Source organism: Symphalangus syndactylus, chromosome 2 (assembly GCF_028878055.3).
Source record: "Symphalangus syndactylus isolate Jambi chromosome 2, NHGRI_mSymSyn1-v2.1_pri, whole genome shotgun sequence".
NCBI classification, from domain to species: Eukaryota; Metazoa; Chordata; class Mammalia; order Primates; family Hylobatidae; genus Symphalangus; species Symphalangus syndactylus.
Genome location: NC_072424.2, coordinates 24339920 through 24359095, shown reverse-complemented (window position 1 = coordinate 24359095; position 19176 = coordinate 24339920). Strand labels below are relative to the sequence as shown.

Sequence of the window (19176 nt, the reverse complement as noted above, 5' to 3'; positions counted from 1 at the left end):
TTGGTAAACAGGCATTACCTATTTAATAAGTACAATATATACATAGAATCCTCTTGAAAAGCTTCATTTTATACAGATATATATTTACAAGAAACAGTGTAATCAAATTAAAGATTATCTGTACAGTACACACACACGGATATATATATGTCCTCTGGAAGATAAACAAGTTTCATCATTGCAGTCAAAATGGATAGCCATCTGCATTTTAAAAAAGAATTCCATTCCAGAAGAAAAATACATCTCTAATATACAATTATATTTTTCATTTATTTTCCTAAAAATTCTCCATGTTTAGATTACCTTTTCAACTTTGTTCATCCTTGAAAAATTTCAGGTTTCTAGTGCCACCAACTGGTGTTAATTAAAAATCAACAATCTTGGTGTCAAAAAAAATTGCTTTTAAAAAAAGGTTATTGAAAAATAGGCTACGGGAGTCAACATTCATAAAGCATAAATGACAACATGATTTATAAAAATATTTTCACCAGGGTGGCGTATATAATAACATTTACATTATTAAGGATTCTATTTTTTTCTTTTACTGATAAATCTTGGTTTAAATTTGCATGTAACAATTTTTAGAGAATAATATACTGCAAAAGAAAGGTTGGAAACATGCGTGACATGATTAATCTTTATGAGCACCAAACAGGCATTAATAATTTAATGGTAAAAAATCTAATGCCATTTTATGGTCTTTGGGTTTTTAAAAATTTTTTCTTAAATAATGAAAATCAAACTATGATAAAAGTTAGGAAACATGCAGAACCACCAGGAAAACAGTAATTTGCTCTCAGCGTACCTTTGCAAGGATTTTCCAAAGCCTCATGTAAGAGTGAGATTTCTGGGCCACTTGCACAAGTAGATAATCCCTCTTCTCAGGCCAGTTATAAAGGGCTGAGATGAGCCACAGAAGCCCAATATCTGCTCTGATTGTCTCCTAGCTATTTTCTTTCCTTTTTTTTGTTTGAGACAGGGTCTCACTCTGTCACCCAGGCTGGAGTATAGAGTACAGTGGCAATCATAGCTCACAGCAAACTTCAACCTCCCAGGCTCAGATGATCCTCCCAACTCAGCCTCCTGGGTAGCTGGGACCACAGCCATGTGCCACTGCATCCGGCTAATTTTTTGTATCTTTTGTACACATGGGGTTTTGCCATGTTGCCCAGGCTGGTCTCAAACTCCTGGGCTCAAACAATCCTCCCACCTCGGCCTCCCAAAGTGCTGGGATTACAGGGGTGAGCCACCACACCCAGCCCCAGCTATTTTCATTAGACCATGAACTCCATGAGGATGGAAATGCCCTGGTCTGCTCACTAGTATAAATACAATACCCTGTATGGTGCCAATATAGTAGTATAGGCTTTCAATAAATGCGTTTATTAAATAAATAAATAACATGTTGGTAGCCTGATAAAATTTAATTTCAAGCTAAATCACTTTAAATGGTTATGAAGATAGAAAGTAAAAACAAAACAAAAAAAACCCATCAAAGTTCAAATTCATTCTTCTGCCCAAACCTATCATTTTCAGTCCTTAAAACTAAACAGGCTAAAGCCTGAAGTGCTATGGGGAAAATGGAGTCACGGCAAATATTCACTTCAAAATTAAAACCTATTGAAGTGTATACATATACATACACAGAAAAAATCACTTCCAGCTCAAATAAACCAAAATATTGCTAAATAAGCAAAACAGCCTTGATATGTACAACCAATAATGAACATATAAAACAAACCTCCCATAATGAACATATAAAACAAACCTCCCCCCAGGTCTCAGATTTATCCAGATCATTTTCCTTTTCCAGATACCCCATTCTTCTCACCATATATTTAGAGGGCAGAAGGCCCTCTAAATCCTTACATCAGGAGCTGTCTGTGAATTAGTATAATCTCTGATACATGTAATTACTTTGCTCAGTCCTGATCCATATACAAAAGCACACAGTAGACAGTGAAGAACAAAAGAAAACTAAAGCATTTTCTTTAAAAAATTTCCATAGTTTCTAAAATGTATAAGTCAAAAAAGGTAATAGAGTCAAAATATTGTTTATAATAGTTTTCTTCTAAAATTTTCTCATTAAACTTTTCCAAGTAGATGGTAGCACAAATATTAATACTGGAGTGTGCATTTTTGTCTAAAATGTATATATATTTTAAAGTGTATAGGCATAGGATACTATGGATCTGATCACTATTTGGTCTCCATTATACATTTTGTGCCTTGGGGAAAAAAATCCAAATATTGTAGTTTATGAGCCTGTATCATAAGAAACTAGAAAAATTTAGTTATGCTGCCTACTCAAAGTAGTCTTTAGGAGTGTTAAGTAGTGTATCTAGAAACAAATAGTAAAATAATTCAGATTTGATTGCACTTTCCCTCTTATTTTGATAAATTATTATTGGTAAAAAGAACAAGACACATTATGTTAAGACTAATACTTTTTATAACTAATCTAAAAATAAAACATCTTTGAACATATATTTTCATTTTGAGTGAAAAGATATTTGTTTTGGGATAACATCTAATTCAATATATAGAAAAAAAGACATTCATTAAATAATCTAATCCTAAATAAATTATTTTTAAACAATGTTGATTTAAAAATGTTAAAACACATTAAAAGGATATTGCCACCATAAGCCCAACTTTTAGAGCTCATACAATTCTTTACAGGCTTTTAATCTATCATCCCAAAACTTAATTCCCTTAATGGGAGAAAAAGGGATGCAAAAATCCAAACCAAACAAGGCTTGCTGCAATATCTGCACAAGAGCCAAGGTATCTTATTACAGTAATGATCTGAAGATAATGAATTATGAAAAATCATGCTCAGAAACTGTAAGTGAGAAATAATAAGCGGTGAGAAGAAATTCAATGAAATAGAAATATTGATACTATGGCAACACTTAAGTGTATATCTTAAATAAATATTGTAAAAAATCCAACAAGATAGAAAAATTTGGCTCTAAAATTAAGTTCCTTTGGTTACAGATATGTACTTATTTTAGGTATGTGTGAGGTTGTTTTGAGAGACAAGGTCTTGCTCTTTTGCCCAGGCTGGAGTGCAGTGGCACGATCATGGCTCATCTGCAGCCTTGACCTCCTGTGCTCAAGTGATTCTACTGCTTCAGCCTCCCGAGTAGCTGGAACTATAGGCATGCACCACCATGCCTGGATAATCTTTTAAAATTTCTTTGTAGAGATGGGAGTCTTGCTGTGTTGCCAAGGCTGGTCTTAAACTCCTGGCCTCAGGTAATCCTCCTGCCTGGGCTTCCCAAAGTGCTGGGATTACAGGCGTGAGCTACTGCACCTGGTCTACTTTATGTTTTAAATAAATACATTGAAACATCACATTTGGGGGAACTGTATGATCACTCCACTATAATACATAATTAATATATCAATGGTAAAGAATGGTGCTCAAATGAAATAGTTCATAGTGCCATATGCTGGTTTCTTTTGGAAGCTGGTTCTTCACAAATATTTATCTTTACACAATGTCAGTAAAACTAAAGTATTTCAGTTTCAAGGAACTATTCTCTCTGTTCTAATGATTGGATCCATTTCACAATTTAAAATATAAGTAAACTCCACAGGAATTTTCTAATATGTAATTTAAAATCATATTTTAAGTAACTAAAAACTTTAAAAATTCAACCATTAACTCAGACAATCAGAATCTGAAAAAATGTACCTAAAACAGGTAAGAAAACCTGACAGAGGCAAACAAGGCCTGATCATTGCTAGTTACCAACAGCTAGCTTTCCTATTAAGTTCAGCTTTCATTAAAACTGAAATTAAAAGATTTAAGTATTCATACATATCCCTAAAACTCACCCAATATGCTGGAGTGTAAAAATAAATATTTTTATCATTTTTTTTAGTTGTCTTGATGTTGGAGAAATAGTGTATTACTGAATATTTACCACCTCTCTTTTCATGCATAATTGTTAAAGGTGAGTCATTTTTGACATTATATATTTTAAAGGGAAGAAATATGAACAAAGGGTTTTTTATAAAAGCCCTTGTAATGTTCAACACTTCTTATGAATATAAGCAAATTAAGTTGTTTAGATTCAATGACAGGCTGTTATATTGCACCATACAAAAACAAATTTCATCAAAGCTTTCAGTCTTACAGTATATACAGCAATGCATTCATATTGTAAAAGGATATTTTTTGTGTACAGATGAAGCAAAACAGTATTTTTACTGGCTGAAACAAAAAGTGGAAGAAAGTTTCCAACAATAGAGGTCAGTGGCATCTACTCCTGTGTGGCTTATGTCTGTTTACTGAGCAAGAGGCTTGTTTTAGGTTTTCTTTGTCCTCTGTTCTAGTTCATGCTGGTGTTTAATAAGACGTTCTATTTCTGTTCCAAGTGTTTGTAGATTTTCCTTTAATAATTGGGGTGAGGGGAAAGGGAAGAGAAAAACAAAAATATAATAAATAAAACGATTCAGTTTGAACTATTTTTGCCTAAATTTTGAAAATGAAAGAGTGGTTAGTCCTATATGCTATGTCAGATAAACTAGTGACACAGCTGTTTTCAGTAAAGTACTTCTGTCCATTTCAAAGTAATACTCAAACTTTTTCCTGAAGCTACAGCAATTTTTTAATGCATAAAATGATTACTTACTATTACTGATTCTAAAATTATTTTTAAACGAATTACTAATTTTCAAGGCCCGCCCACAGCAAAAATATTAACTGCAAAAAATAAAATAAAGCTGAAAAATAAATCAGAAATGCCATAATCTTAAAAAATTGTTTCAGCAATTAAAACTAATTATATGTCAAAGCCCATTCAATGCAAATTTAATGACATCTTAGTATCTATCAAATAGACACACTAAGATGGACATCTTAGTGTCTATCAAATACAAAATTAATTTTTGCTATTTTTCATCTTTCCTAACATAAAAAACTATACTTTTTAAAAAGAGAAAATCACGAAACTTCATCTTTGGGTAAAATGACTGCCTTGCATTACAGAAACAGCCCAGCTAATTGCTAGATCAGACTGTGAAACAGGCATCATTTTGCCATGTTTACTGGTTGGTGTGTGAATGAGAAACACAAATACCTTCAAGGTAATATTTTTTAGTAACGTATCCTCCAAGACAGCCTGTAATTTTCGGTTGATCTCCAAAGAGAGCTCCAATGTTAATCCATTGTCAGCTGGATGGGATGTATATAAAGATGCCATGATGCCACCCCGTCTACTTAAATGAACTTTGTTAAAATCAGATGCCTCTGAAGAAAGTGTGCCTGATTCTTCCCGTAAAATATAACTTTGAATTATTCTGCAAAACAAAATGATAGTATCAGTTGTGAACTTGTAGAATTAAAAAAAAAATGGAATTTGCAAAAGTCAACTAATCATAAAGATAAGCATAAAATAAATATTAGGTTAATAACCTAAGTATATTAGAAAAAAATTCTCCTTATTCAGATGGTTTCTTAAACTATCTCATTTTTGTTCTATTGTAGCATTTGGAGTAAAGACATATAAACATTGCTTTTCTATTTCTTTCCTTATTAATCAAAATTTGAGTTTTGTTTGTTTCTAAAGAGACAAGGTCTCATTTTGTCACCCAGGCTGGAGTGCAGTGGCACAAACATAGCTCACTGCAGCCGCCACTGCATAGGCTCAAGTGATCCTCCTGCCTCAGCCTTCTGCGCAGCTAGGACCACAGACATGTACCACCATGCCTGAATAATTTTTTTTGAGATGGGGTCTTGCTATGTTGCTGAGGCTGGTTGACCTCCTGGCCTCAAGCAATCCTCCTGCCTCGGCCTCCGGCCTCCCAAAGTGCTGGGAATACGGGTGTGAGACACCATACCTAGCTGAGCAATTTCTTTATTGCTCAATTTCTGTTAATATTTTCTGTTTTCCTAAAAAACTAGCTGTATTTTATGCTCTTTTAAAAGTCACAGGCAAACTTTCCTATAAGTCTAAAATTATTTCAAAATAAAATTTAAAAAGTCGTTGGAAAAGTCCCACAATATAAAAACAACTTTTATTTACATAAAACAGTATTTGTGAGAGGAATTTGGTGCAGCACTCCTCAGAGTTACTCAGAGCTGGGTTTGGATCTCCAGCTCTAGGTCTGTCACACAGGGGATGAATGGTGACCCTGGAACATTTAGTGATGTGACCTGAGCCCCAGTTATCTGCAAAATTAGAGAACTCACACACTGAGTGGTTGTAAGCAATCAATGAGATATTGCCAAGCCACAGGCACAGTGCCTTGTACTACTAGGTACTCAATAAATTATCCCACTATGTCCTACCCAACAGGAAAAAAAAATCCACAACCCCATATATATCTCTTAGAGCCACAGTCATGAAAATAAAAAGCTAAGGAAAGCATTATCTTTTTAAAATCTAAAGTTGTTTAAGTATCTTAAAAATATTAACACTGAATGAACTCTCTATCACCTTAAAGGAAAGACCTGTGTTTTATTTCATCTTAGTATTCACAAAACCTAGAACATAATAGGTGATCATAAAAGACTGGGAACTGAATAACTATAATTATTTTTTGAAAGATAGGCTCTTGATATGACTAATTTTAAAAACAGTAGCCTTGCCATATGAGTAATGGTATTTTGAAGACCGATCATGCTACCATAGTAATACATACTTTGTTTTTTTCCTAATTTCTTCCACCAGTTGTTTGATGTGGTCCTCCATAAATTCTATCTTTTCATTTTTCCGGGCATGTGCTTTTTGCAGCCTAACTATCCTCTCAATCAACATGGCCTTATCTACTTGTGGAAAGTTATCCACAGCTACTGAGGACCCAGTATTTTCTGGAGATCGATCTTCTGCACTGCTTCGAGCATTCAGGGACCCTGAAGACAAAAAAAAATTGGTTTAGATACTGTGCTTAATCTAACATCATCTCTCATCTATTATTTATTCCAGAATCATTTCAAATATTCACTCTAACAGAGTTGGACACAGAAGACAACACAGGTCAACGTGGCCTAGGTTCTGGTTTTTGAATATACTGGTGACAGAGGCACTAACAGGGTCTATACTGTGTCTCTCAGGAAGTGGTAATAGAGCAACAAGGATCTCAAAAAGAATAACAAGTCTAAAGTGAGACCAAAATTAAACTATAATAGAACAAAGCAGAGAGGAGGAGGAAGGGAGGAGAGGAACAGAGGTATGAGAGGAGACAGAGAAAGAGAGGTTAGAATATAGTGGGTTAAGCTCTGAGGCCAGCCTGTCTAGATTCAAATACTACTCCTCAACTTACTAGCTGTGACTTTGTACAAGGTATTTAATTTTCTGTGCCTTGGTTATGTCATCTTAAAATGGCATAAATGATATTATTTACTTCACAGGATTGTTATCCTCATTTAAATGAATTAATATGTGTGAAATGCTTAGAAAAAGGCATATAGTAAGCATTATGTAGTGTTAGGTATTACTTTTACCAACATCAATGAGAAGAATCTGATCCTCTTTACTCTACAAAGATTAGTTTTTTCCAATCCCATTTTATAGCTTTAAGTAATATATCTTATCCAAAGTTATATAATGAATAAATGGCAGAGCTGGGATCTAAATACATGTCTATAATTTCAAATCCATGTTCTTTCTACCACACATTTTTTCCCACTATTGTAACAACTGATGATGGTTTTCTCCTAATGTGCAACCTCTGGGAGGCAATATAGTATAGTGCCAAGCAAGGACTGTGAAGCCAAAGAGTTCTCACTGTGGATTTTGGGTGAATCATGTAGCCTCTCTGAATCTTGGTTTCCTCATCTGTGAAATTGGAATTACAATAACTACCTCATATGAATTTTTTGCAGGGTAAATGGTATGTTTCAAGTGCTTAGCATGGTTCTTGGCATTCCAAAAAAGACACAAACACTGATATTTTGCTAATTATCATTTTCACAATGGTTTCAATCATAATTTTATAGACTCTACCCATTTTTACTTTAGAACATAGGCATATCTATCATGAGAAAAACTAAAAGATTTAAAAATATATACATGTGCATATGTATGTAAAAATCTGATACACAATGATGACACCTTCATTGGTTCTTGGGTGTTAAAAGAAAAAGAGAGAGACCACTGTACACCAAATCTCTTTGTATAGATTAATATAAATTTCAATTTTAAAAAACGGAAGAGGAAGCTGTTGCACAGAATAAAGCAGCAGCAGGCTAGAAAAAAGAAGGGGCTGGGCATAGAGGCTCACACCTGTCATCCCAGAACTCTGGGAGGCCAAGGTGGGAGGATCACCTGAAGCCAGGAGTTTGAGATCAGCCTGGGCAACATAGTGAGATCTTGTCAATACAAAAAACAAAACAAAGAACAAAACAAAAACAAAAACAAAAACAAAACAAAAAATAAACATTAGCTAGGCGTGGTGGCAAGTGCCTATAGTTCCAGTTACTTGAGAGGATGAGGTGGGAAGATTGTGGTTGAGGCTGCAGGGAGCCAAAGTCACACCACTGCACTCCAGCCTGGATGACTGAGTTAAGACCTGTCTCAAAAAAAAAAAAAACACGACGAACAAAAAAGAAGGTAGGGAGACAGATCACATAGAACCCCACGACAAATCTGAAACCCTGGGTCATGAGTAGAACTTAAATATTTAACCAGAAACATTTTTTACAGTATAATTATATATAACCACTATTTTTCACACTTCAAAATGAAACAAAGCATATCAATACTTTTTAAAACAAAAAATGCTATTTATTTATTTATTTTTTGAGACAGAGTCTTGCTCTGTTGCCCAGGCTGGAGGGCAGTGATGTGATCTCAGCTCAGTGCAACTTCCACCTCCAAGTGATTCTCGTGCCTCAGCCTCCCGAGTAGCTGGGATTACAGGCGTGAGCTACCACACTCAGCTAATTTTTGTATTTTTAGTAGAGACGGGGTTTCTCCATGTTGGCCAGACTGGTCTTGAACTTCTGACCTCAGGTGATCCACTCATCCTGGCCTCCCGAAGTGCTGGGATTACAGGTGTGAGCCATCGCACCTGGCCAAAAATGCTATTTATGTTTATATCAATCACGAAATAACAACTAGAGCCACTAGTTTTTTACCTGATGAACTAGAACGACTTCCCATGCTGCTGACTTCTTTGTCATAGCTTCCATTCTCAACCTGATCTAATTTTCTTCGTGCTATAGGAAAAAGAAGATTATTCATCACAATTATCAGGACCATTTGCTCCTACCATCTCTGACTTTAATTGCTAAAATCACTGAGGCAAAAATGGCATAGACAAGAGAAAGTTCTTGAATGCATACTTTAGGCAGAGGGCTGTGTCATTCATATAAAATGTCATTTGGAAATGTACAAGTACAAAATATACAGAAACAACACTGTAACTGACACTGGCATCACTTAATTACAGTGGAGTTAACTTTTTAAAGTACTGAAAGATTTAGAAGTTCCTTACAGTACCAGAAATTTCTTCCAAATTTCCCTTCAATTACATCTATAAAAACAAACTACACTCTATGGCAAATATCTGAATATATTCATATTAAGTAAATGCTAAGTCCCTTTTAGCTTGTTACTATATTTCACCCTATTTTAACACAAATAAAGCCGTGGGAAATAGTAGAGAATAGGAGGTTGAAATACGTCTTATTTATTTTTGTATCCCAAGCATATAGCACAGACACCCAATGATTGCATGACTTTTTAAAAGAAAGAAATCTGGAATCCAGTTCAGCAGTCAATTGTTATGTTTGGGTAATTTATAACTTTTTGGGGTCTGTTTCTTGAGACCCAGGTGAAGAGTTAAGTCACAACGATTTCCAAGTCTGAGGATGCATCTGGGGTATCTGCACCCTAGATGCTGGTAGCCTAGATGCAGCACAAAAGAAATCACAGGAATGTAAAAGGAGAAGATATCAGAACTGCTATTTATACTGATATTTAAAGATAGATTATTTTAAATTTCTATTTTTCATATTTTCTAATATATATAAAAGAGTAACATATGTTTAAAATATATACATAAACATATCTAAATTGGAGAAAAAATGCCTAAGCACTTTTTACTGACACGAGTACATGATCAAAAGTTTAGATACTATTGCCCTAACATTACTTTCCCAATTCTCATGTTTTGTGATTCTGTGAGTAAATGTCCTTCAGTATACAAGATATCCTTTAGGATAAAAGGCTATTCATGAAATTCCAAGAAGTTTAACAATTTGGTTTACTAATATTAACAAAGAAAACATACAGCTTCAATCAATGTGGGAGAACCACAAAAAACAAAATCCTTAATGATTAAAAGAAACAAACACATTCATGGTCTAAGTGTGGAAGAATTTTATACCTTGCTGAAGTTGTTTGGTGAGATCCTTGATACTAGAGGCATGTTTACGTCTCTGAGTTACTAACTCATCTTTTAATTCTTCTACCTGGGTACTCAGTGCTTTAACTTCTGTTTGTGTACAAGTGAGTTCAGTTTGCAGAGTTTGGACTTCCTCTTTTCGCAATTCTTCCTCTTTCAACAACCTACTTTCCTGAATAGTAAGTAAAACAAAAACCACCAATTTTAGAATGTTTGTTTCCATTAATGCTCAGTTTATAACCTTAACAATCTAAGCTTCTTGACAGTGGAGATTCTTCTATTATTATTCCTTACCAGCTTTTGTTTACTTGAGTTTCTCACAGTTCTCATATAGCAAAGCAGGGGGATACATTAACAAGAATGTCATTCTATACATACCAAGCAACATGTGATACAGGTTGTTGAATTTCCGGACTAAAGTCTCAAATCATTTTTATGAGTAACTTGAAGACACTCTTATAAAAATAGAAATTTAAAGTACCTTTTAAAAATATATAATGATCCTAGTTAGGAAGGACACAAACCAGTTTTCTCATTTTCAAAAGTAAAATATTATTCATAATCATTTTAGGAAGAAATTTTATTATAAATTACACCAGTTGAGGAAAAACTGACATTTCTTACAGCAGCTGAAATTGTCAGAAAGTCGATGCCCAGGAAAGAATTAATTCAACTACCACTACTTTTATACTGTTAGGGAAATTTAATCTGTGCTTGTTACATTGTTTTAAAAAAATGTAAATTTATACTTACCAAATTAATATTTGTCTGTTTCATTTGTTCACACTGGCTTTGTAACTGACTTTCACTACAGGAAAGTTTATCAAATTGTGACTGCAAAGAATTGGATTCAGACTGAAGCTGTGCATTCTTACTAGTGAGCCTTTCTGTAAACAGTAGCAGCTCAGATTCTCTTTTCCTACTGCCTTCGATGTCTTTTTGCAGGTCATTAATCAAAGAATTAAGACTTTCCACTTCTTCTTTCAAATTTTCAATTTCTTGCTTACCTCTAAAAAACAAAATTTATATTTAAGAAAAAATAAACCATTAAAAGACATTAAATTAATGGTTTGGGAATTTTCATCTAGTCAAATGCTTAATAAAGGTACTTCTATTCATTCATCCAAATATTTATAAATGCCTAATATATGCCAGGAAATAAGAGCTGGAAAGAAAAGTGAGCAAGACCAACATGGCCTCTGCTTTCAAAGAGCTTTTAGTGAAGTGTGGAAATTACATGAGTGTAGAAAAACATTTTTGATGATAAAAGCACAGAGTGGGTTTGCCTAAACCTAGTGTAAGTGATGCTCAAACTAATACTTAAAGCAGGAGTCAGCAACCTTTTCCTGTAAAAGATCAGATAGTAAGTAAGTTAGGCTTCTGGGTCATATGGTTTTGCTGCAATTTTTCCACTCTGCCATTGTACTATGAAAACTGCCACAGATATTACATGAATGAGTGTGGATGTGTTCCAAAAAAACTTCATTTACTAAAAGAGGTAGTGGGCTGGATTTGTTTTGTAAGCCATGGCTGATCCCTGACCTAAAGGCAAAGCAGGAGTTACTGGAGAACAAAATAGGCGCCAGGTAAAGGGAACACTATGTGCTAAAAACTGGGAAGGGAGTAAGAGGACTTCTTGTTGGTCCTAACAGATGTTCAATATTGATGAAGAGAAGGACTGTACCATATCCCTAGCACTTAACACAGGGTTTGGGACATAGGAAACAATCCATTAACATCTGTTAACCAACTACAGCTGAAATACAAGGGTGAAAAAAGGGAAGGCATGGAAGCAGCGAGGGACAGGTCACTAATCTTACAAGCCATGCTAAGGCAATGGAACTCACTAGACAATCTCTGAGGCAGTGAGAAATCACTGAAGAGTTTTGAAATTTCCTTTTTAAAAAGGATTATACTAACCATAGTGTGGAAAATAGATCAGAGAGGATATAAGCAGAAAAAATACAAACTGTGGCAGTTTTCCAGGTGAGAGCTGATAATAGCTTGGACTGTGGTAGTAGCAGCGGGGAGGTAAAAAGTGAATGGACTTGACAGATGTTACAGACTTAGCATCACTAATACTTTGTGACTGGTTAGATGTGTGAGGCGAAGGAAAGAAGAGCTGAGGATGGCCCCCAGCCTGCTGAGCTGGACAGTCACTGAGCTGGATGCTGCACTCATCATTCATCCTAGGAACATCTGAGGAGAAGCATGGGACAGAGAAACCGATTTTGGACATGCTAAAGTTTGAGGTATCTTTAATACTTGTGCCTAGAGCTTAGTGAAAAGGGCTAAAGATAATGATTCAAAAGTCCTGCAGCATACTATAAAAATAGTTGGGGTCACCCAAAGTTACAATAAAATTAGAACAAGAGGGCATTATGAGAGAAAGAGAAGCCTGCCAAGGAGCTTGAGAGAGAGTTGCCAAAAAGGTGGGAGGAACATCAGCATGTGATGGAAATGAAGCCAAAGGAACAAGCCTATCAAGAAAGACAACTGAATTCAACAGTGTTAAAAGATAAGAATTCAAGCAAGGGTGGGTCTGAGATGTGTCTACCATATGCAGGGAGGCATCAGTAATTTTTAATAAAATGTTGGGGTAGAAGCTAGAATGAAGTGGAGAGGTACAGAACATAGGAAGTGAGGAAATGGAGAATGAATACAGAAGATTCTATAAAGTTTGGCTGCAAAGGAAAGGAGAAAAATAAGCTGGCACGGCAAAGCCATAGGAGTTTTGTTATTTTTAAAAGACAATTATGTTTAAATGTAGAATGAAAAAGAAAGTGGAGAAAGGTAAGACATAAAAGATAAAGAAGAATAATCAAGACAGAACCCAAAAAGGCAGAAGAGATGAAATCCACAGCAGAAGTAGAAAGACTAATTTGATTTAGAGGAGTTTCTTCCATGATAACAAGATTGTTGCTTCCATGATAACAGCAGAAAATATGGCTGCAGATGCAGGCAGTTCATGGGACTGATGGCAAAAAGTTGAGAGAACTGTCACCTGACAGCTCCCATTTTTTCTGTGAAGAAGTAAACACTTGCCAAGAGTAAATAGAAAGGTAAGAGGAAAAACTGAAGTGTGAAGAAAATGGTAGGGTTTAGAAAAGATGCTACGAAGACGGTGGAGAACCAAGGACATGTGGCAAGATTAGGTGCATTAATATTTCCAGTTGAGGTTGGTGACCATGAATTTATTAGCAGAATCAATCTGAATGATGGTAAAGATTTTTTTAGCAACACTCAGCAGCTTAGTTACCAGCAAGGTGTGGAAAAGAAGCTATCCAGCTTCAAACTGAACCCAGTTTCTGTCAAGTAACGTCACAAGTAGAGTTTACTTAAATGGTTTTATAAGGAGCCAAGGAATAATGTCAGCTTCAGATCTTAAGCTACACACATGCAAAGATCTAGAGCTAGATTTACCTTTTAGAAGAAAAAGTAAACACTGTGCATAAGTAACAGAATTTGAAAGCTAAGGAATGGATAAGAGACTCAGCCTATTCTGTCTTATAAATTGCCACTACCAATGTTTAAGGAATATAAACTTTGATTTTTAGAAGCCATGATAGGAACTCAAAAGACAATCCAAAGAAGTTCAAATAAAGAGAAAATATTTTAAAATTTCAGCTAGTAAAATTGTAAAATTTTTTCTTGTTTAATGCAATAATTGCATTTAGAAAATCTTGAAATAAAATTTAAAAGCTTGTTTATTAATACAAACAGAAGTTGCTCATTTTGTACCTTTGAAGCTGCTCCTGTAGCTGATCTACAATTTTCACCTTGTCCAATAAATTCTGAATTTCAGCTTTTTGGCGATTAATAATTTCCTTATATTTTGATAATTCATCTTCTGTTCTTAATCGTTCATCTTCTAGACATTTCACCTATCAAATGATCATAACCAAGTTACAAACCATGTATTCTTGTTCTTTATAAACTATTTTATATAGTGGTTACATATGAATAATCTAAAAATTCTAAAGCACCATTAACGTGAAGAAAATATAATGCAAAGTTCACAATCCTAGGTTTTAGTCTCAGATTTCTTATGATTCAGTCATGGGAGTTTTAGCATGTCATTTCACTTTTTACTGAATCACCATCCTCCTCATCTGAAAAAGAAGAATATATCTTCTCTACCTCAAAAAACTGGCAAGAAGAACAAATAAGAAGGTGTATGAAAAACAATTTAAAATTATTAAGTGACCTTGAATTCAGGGTGGTTAAAGGACTATTTCTAAATAAATGAATGATACACATTCATATTCATATTAGAAGACATACTAATCTTACAACAAAGACTATAAACACGAAGAGGACTTAACAGATTATTGGCCATTAAAACTGTCTATTAAATATATCCAGGAAAAATATAGCCTGTTATTTTCTGACACAGTTCTAAGGTCCAACTATCTTTCCAATTGATTCGTTGATGAGATCGTCTTTAGATGAGAGGACCAAGGAAAAGTTATAGACACAGCAAATGTGCTGTGAAATAGGAATGTTTGGCAAACACTTCAAAGGGACTAACATGGAAGACATTTTCCTTTCAACAAAAGAAGCTGCTAGGAAATTGCTCCTCTACTCTACTCTGAGTTCTTTTATTATGGAACATTTCTATATTAATGTCCTTTCCCCACCACTTTAAACATCAGAATGAATTCAAAATTTAAGATATTTACCCTTCCTCTGGATTCATGACTAAAGACTGAATTACCTTTGTTCTCAGTGTTCGTAACTCGTCCATACCCTCCTTAAATGTTCTCTTCAGATCTTCTAGTTCCTTTATTTTGGCATGATGCATCTTTAAAAAAGTTTAAAAGAAACAACAAATCATAATGTGCTAAACTATATCTAAGATTTATTGCCTGCTCCTTCCAAAAGGCCTTAAAAGTAGATGGCAATAAGTTCTCACTATTTCTCTTTCTGTATTTATTATGCAACTTAGGATATATAAAGAGCAAAACTACTCACTTCTAGCTGGTCAGATTTTTCTTGCATTTGTTTTTCAAGTTCTCCTTTTGTGACTCTAAGCTTTGCATCAAGCTCATTTGATTTAATTTCTTCTGACTCCTAGTGGAAAGAAAATGAAAAAAGTGCTACAATTTTTAATCCATTTCCTGTTTGCCCTGAGAACACTCGTCTCTAATCCTAATGTTGCATCATATACATTTCTGTCACATTAGGATAAGAGACAAGTTCTGTTTAGAAATAACTCCAAGAACAGTTTTTATATTTCATCTTCCACTGAAAATCAGTCAGATTTGTTTCAGCCTCGAGTGTGTTTATGTAAAATTAAATGAGCGCTGGCAGCAAGCTGCACTTTTTTTCTAAATAGCAAATGGGTTAAAGTTTTATACTTTGAAAAGAAAGCATTGCAATTTAGTTTACTAATTGTGAAATACATAGTATATCTAAAATTATTAACCTAAGTTATTAGGTTATTAACCTAAAGTTATACATTTCCTTGCACTCTTCATTCTTCTGACATTTTCTAGCGTTTTTATTTGTTGGAAAACTTCTCTTATAAAATCCATTTAAGCTGCAGGTACTTTAACATTGGAAATAACCTGCATTTTATTTAACTACCTGCCCAACAAAGTACATTCCATATGCAGATGTAGAATACTGTACATATAGAAATTTAATGAAACGAGAACTGGCTGGGCACAGTGGTTCATGCCGGTAATCCCAGCACTTTGGGAGACCGAGGCGGGTGGCTCACGAAGTCAGGAGTTCAAACCCGGCCTGGCCAACATAGTGAAACCCCCCTCTCTACTAAAAATACAAAATTTAGCTAGGTGTGGTGGCGGGCACTTGTAATCCTAGCTACTTGGGAGGCTGGGGCAGGAGAATCGCTTGAACCCGGGAGGCAGAGGTTGCAGTGAGCCAAGACCGTGCCATTGAACTCCAGCCCGGGCGACAGAGAGAGACTCCATCTAAAAAAAAAAAAAAAAAGAGAGAACTGATATTTCCTAAAATTTGACACTAATCTATTTTAAAAGTTATACATACCTGATATGTTTTTATCATATCCTGACAGTTTTTTCGTATCTGATCTGCTTCTTCCTTTGCTTGTGTTAATTTTGTTGTTGCTTCTTTGAGTTTATCTTTGGTTTCCTGCATTGACAAAAGACAGAGGCAACGCTGGGTACAGCAACGTGATGAATGGTGAGAAGTGATTGGCAAGTAGGAAGGTTCTCGTCCTAGCACTGTCACTGAGCAGCCGATTATTATTCTAGCAATAATATTTTATGTTTCTGACAAAAATTTAAGTGATCTGTAGAGTTAACTAATAGCCATTAAATACAGTTAAATTTGACAGTTTTAGGCAAATTACTAGAAGTTACTAACCTGATAAGATGAGCAAGGTGTTAAAAAGTTCTTTGTACACACACATCAAAGACAATTCTTTGGTTTATGGCTGTGGTATCTATTTAAAACTGTCTTTTGGCTGGGCATGGTGGCTCACGCCTGTAATTCCAGCACTTTGGGAGGTGGAGGCAGGTGGATCACCTAAGGTCAGGAACTTGAGACCAGGCTGACCAATATGGTGAAACCCCATCTCTACTAACATAAAAAAATTGGCCAGGCATGGTGGCTCACGCCTGTAATCCCAGCACTTTGGGAGTCTGAGGCGGGCGGATCATCAGAGGTCGGGAGTTTGAGACCAGCCTGACCAACATGGAGAAACCCCATCTCTACTAAAAACATAAAATTAGCTGGGTGTGGTGGCGCATGCCTGTAACCCCAGATACTCAGGAAGGCTGAAACAGGAGAATCGCCTGAACCCAGGAGGCGGAGGTTGCGGTGAGCCGAAATTGCGCCACTGTACTCCAGCCTGGGCAACAAGAATGAAACTCAGTTTCAAAAAAAAAAAAAAAACAATACACAAATTAGCCAGGCATGGTGGTGGGCACCTGTAATCCCAGCTACTCGGGAGGCCAAGGCAAGAGAATCATTTGAACCCAGGAGGCAGCAGTTACAGTGAGCAGAGATCACACCACTGCACTCCAGCCTGGGAAACAGAGTGAGACTTTGTCGCAAAAAAACAAAAAACAAAACAAAACAAAACATAAAAACTGTCTTTTTTTTTTTTTTTTTAAACAGAGTCTCATTCTGTCACCCAGGCTTGAGTACAGTGGCGTGATGTCGGCTCATTGCAACCTCCGCCTCCTGGGTTCAAGTGATTCTCCTCCCTCAGCCTCCCGAGTAGCTGGGATTATAAGTGTGTGCCACCACATTCAGCTAATTTTTGTATTTTTAGTAGAGACGAGTTTTGGCCAGGCTGGTCTCAAACTCCTGACCTCAGGTGATCCACCTGTCTCAGCCTCCCAAATTGTCTTTTTATAGACTGATGCTGCAATTTGGTTTCTGTTCCTAACCATTCTCCTAAGATGGCAACTCTGAAAGTTTTCAGGGGCTACCCTTATTAAATCCAATTACTTCTTCTTGTTCTTATTCTTTACTTACTTGCTCCAGTTCTGACCACCCCTGACTCTTTCAATATCCTTCCTGCTTCCATTACAGGACAATATTCTCCTTCTCCTTCTGCCCTCTTCATTGTTCCCTGACTGGCTTTTACTTCCTGTGGTGATTTTCCAAGATACAGCCTGGCCATGGAGCTCTTTCTTCACACTTCTCCCTAAGCAAACTGATCCATGGTTTTGCTTACCATGTGGATTTCAAATGGGACTTTTGGTATTATCTCCTCTCAGTAGCTTCCCTTCAGAAAAAGGCAGATCAGATGCCGCTCACTCTGCTTTTCCATAGATATAATTTAGGCATGCCCTGGATTCTAATGATCAATACATTATACTATAGCTTATATGTGCCCCTAATACAGCATATAGCTTCTCGATAGCAACTAACTCAATACTTGTCACATATTAATTGTTCAACTACTATCTGTTGAATTAATACAGGAATATCTAATATACGCCTCTAGTTAGGTTGGACTCCCCAAATACCCAATACTCATCTCCCTTTGTTCCTTTTTTTCTTGCGGTTCCTCCACATGGAATGCCTTTCCCTGCATCCCTTGAACCATCTAAATTGCATTAATAGGCCAGGCGCAGTGGCTCATGCGTGTAATCCCAGCACTTTGGGAGGCCGAGGCAGACGGATCACCTGAAGTCAGGAGTTGAAGACCAGCCTTGCCAACATGGCAAAACCCAGTCTCTACTAAAAATACAAAAATTAGCCGGGTGTGGTGGTGGTGGATTACAGGCTGTGGTGCATGCCTGTAATCCCAGCTACTCAGGAGGCTGAGGCAGGAGAATCTGCTTGACCCCAGGAGGCAGAGGTTGCAGTGAGCCAAGATCGCACCACTGCACTCCAGCCTGGGCAACAGAGCAAGACTCCATCTCAAAAAAAAAGAAAAGAAAAAAAAAACAAAAATAAATTGTTTCTTACATGTCGTTAAAAAAAATAAATCTACCATATAAGTACTGAAAGTTATATATTTTCAGTTGCTAGTTTTTAATAATAATTTGACTTGTATCAAAACCTAGTACCACTTTTAAAATATAAGCAATTATTTACTTTTTCAAATACTGACTTTTTAAAATACTAGACTCAATGGACAGGCAGGGAAAAGAAGAGACAGAGAGAAGGAACTTTATATATGTTTTTCTACTACTATATCATTAATAACTAAAAAGAGCCTGGCACATAGTAAGCACTTCATTCACTCAAAAAATAGCAATTGAGAGATTCCTATATGCCAAATAAGTATTTATTAAATAAATGAGTAAGGGAAAAGTGAGAATCACATTAAGTGTTTTGGTTAAGGTATTGACTGTGTTTCAC

At 35.8% G+C, this 19176-nt stretch overlaps 1 protein-coding gene across 6 annotated transcripts in view; it reads right to left on the bottom strand.

Annotated features, from left to right (window-relative positions):
- CCDC186 (coiled-coil domain containing 186) overlaps nucleotides 1-19176 on the bottom strand; it is a 53619-nt gene continuing 34443 nt past the window's right edge. For all 6 annotated transcript variants that reach the window (XM_055248566.2, XM_055248585.2, XM_055248577.2 and 3 more), the window contains 10 exons: nucleotides 16381-16485; nucleotides 15340-15438; nucleotides 15083-15169; nucleotides 14107-14249; nucleotides 11119-11374; nucleotides 10348-10537; nucleotides 9095-9175; nucleotides 6658-6868; nucleotides 5094-5313; nucleotides 1-4404 (listed from right to left, as the gene is read on the bottom strand). In XM_055248566.2, the coding sequence (XP_055104541.2) occupies nucleotides 4321-4404; nucleotides 5094-5313; nucleotides 6658-6868; nucleotides 9095-9175; nucleotides 10348-10537; nucleotides 11119-11374; nucleotides 14107-14249; nucleotides 15083-15169; nucleotides 15340-15438; nucleotides 16381-16485 (1476 nt within the window). In that variant the 3' untranslated portion in view covers nucleotides 1-4320. The remainder of the gene's footprint in view (nucleotides 4405-5093; nucleotides 5314-6657; nucleotides 6869-9094; nucleotides 9176-10347; nucleotides 10538-11118; nucleotides 11375-14106; nucleotides 14250-15082; nucleotides 15170-15339; nucleotides 15439-16380; nucleotides 16486-19176) is intronic.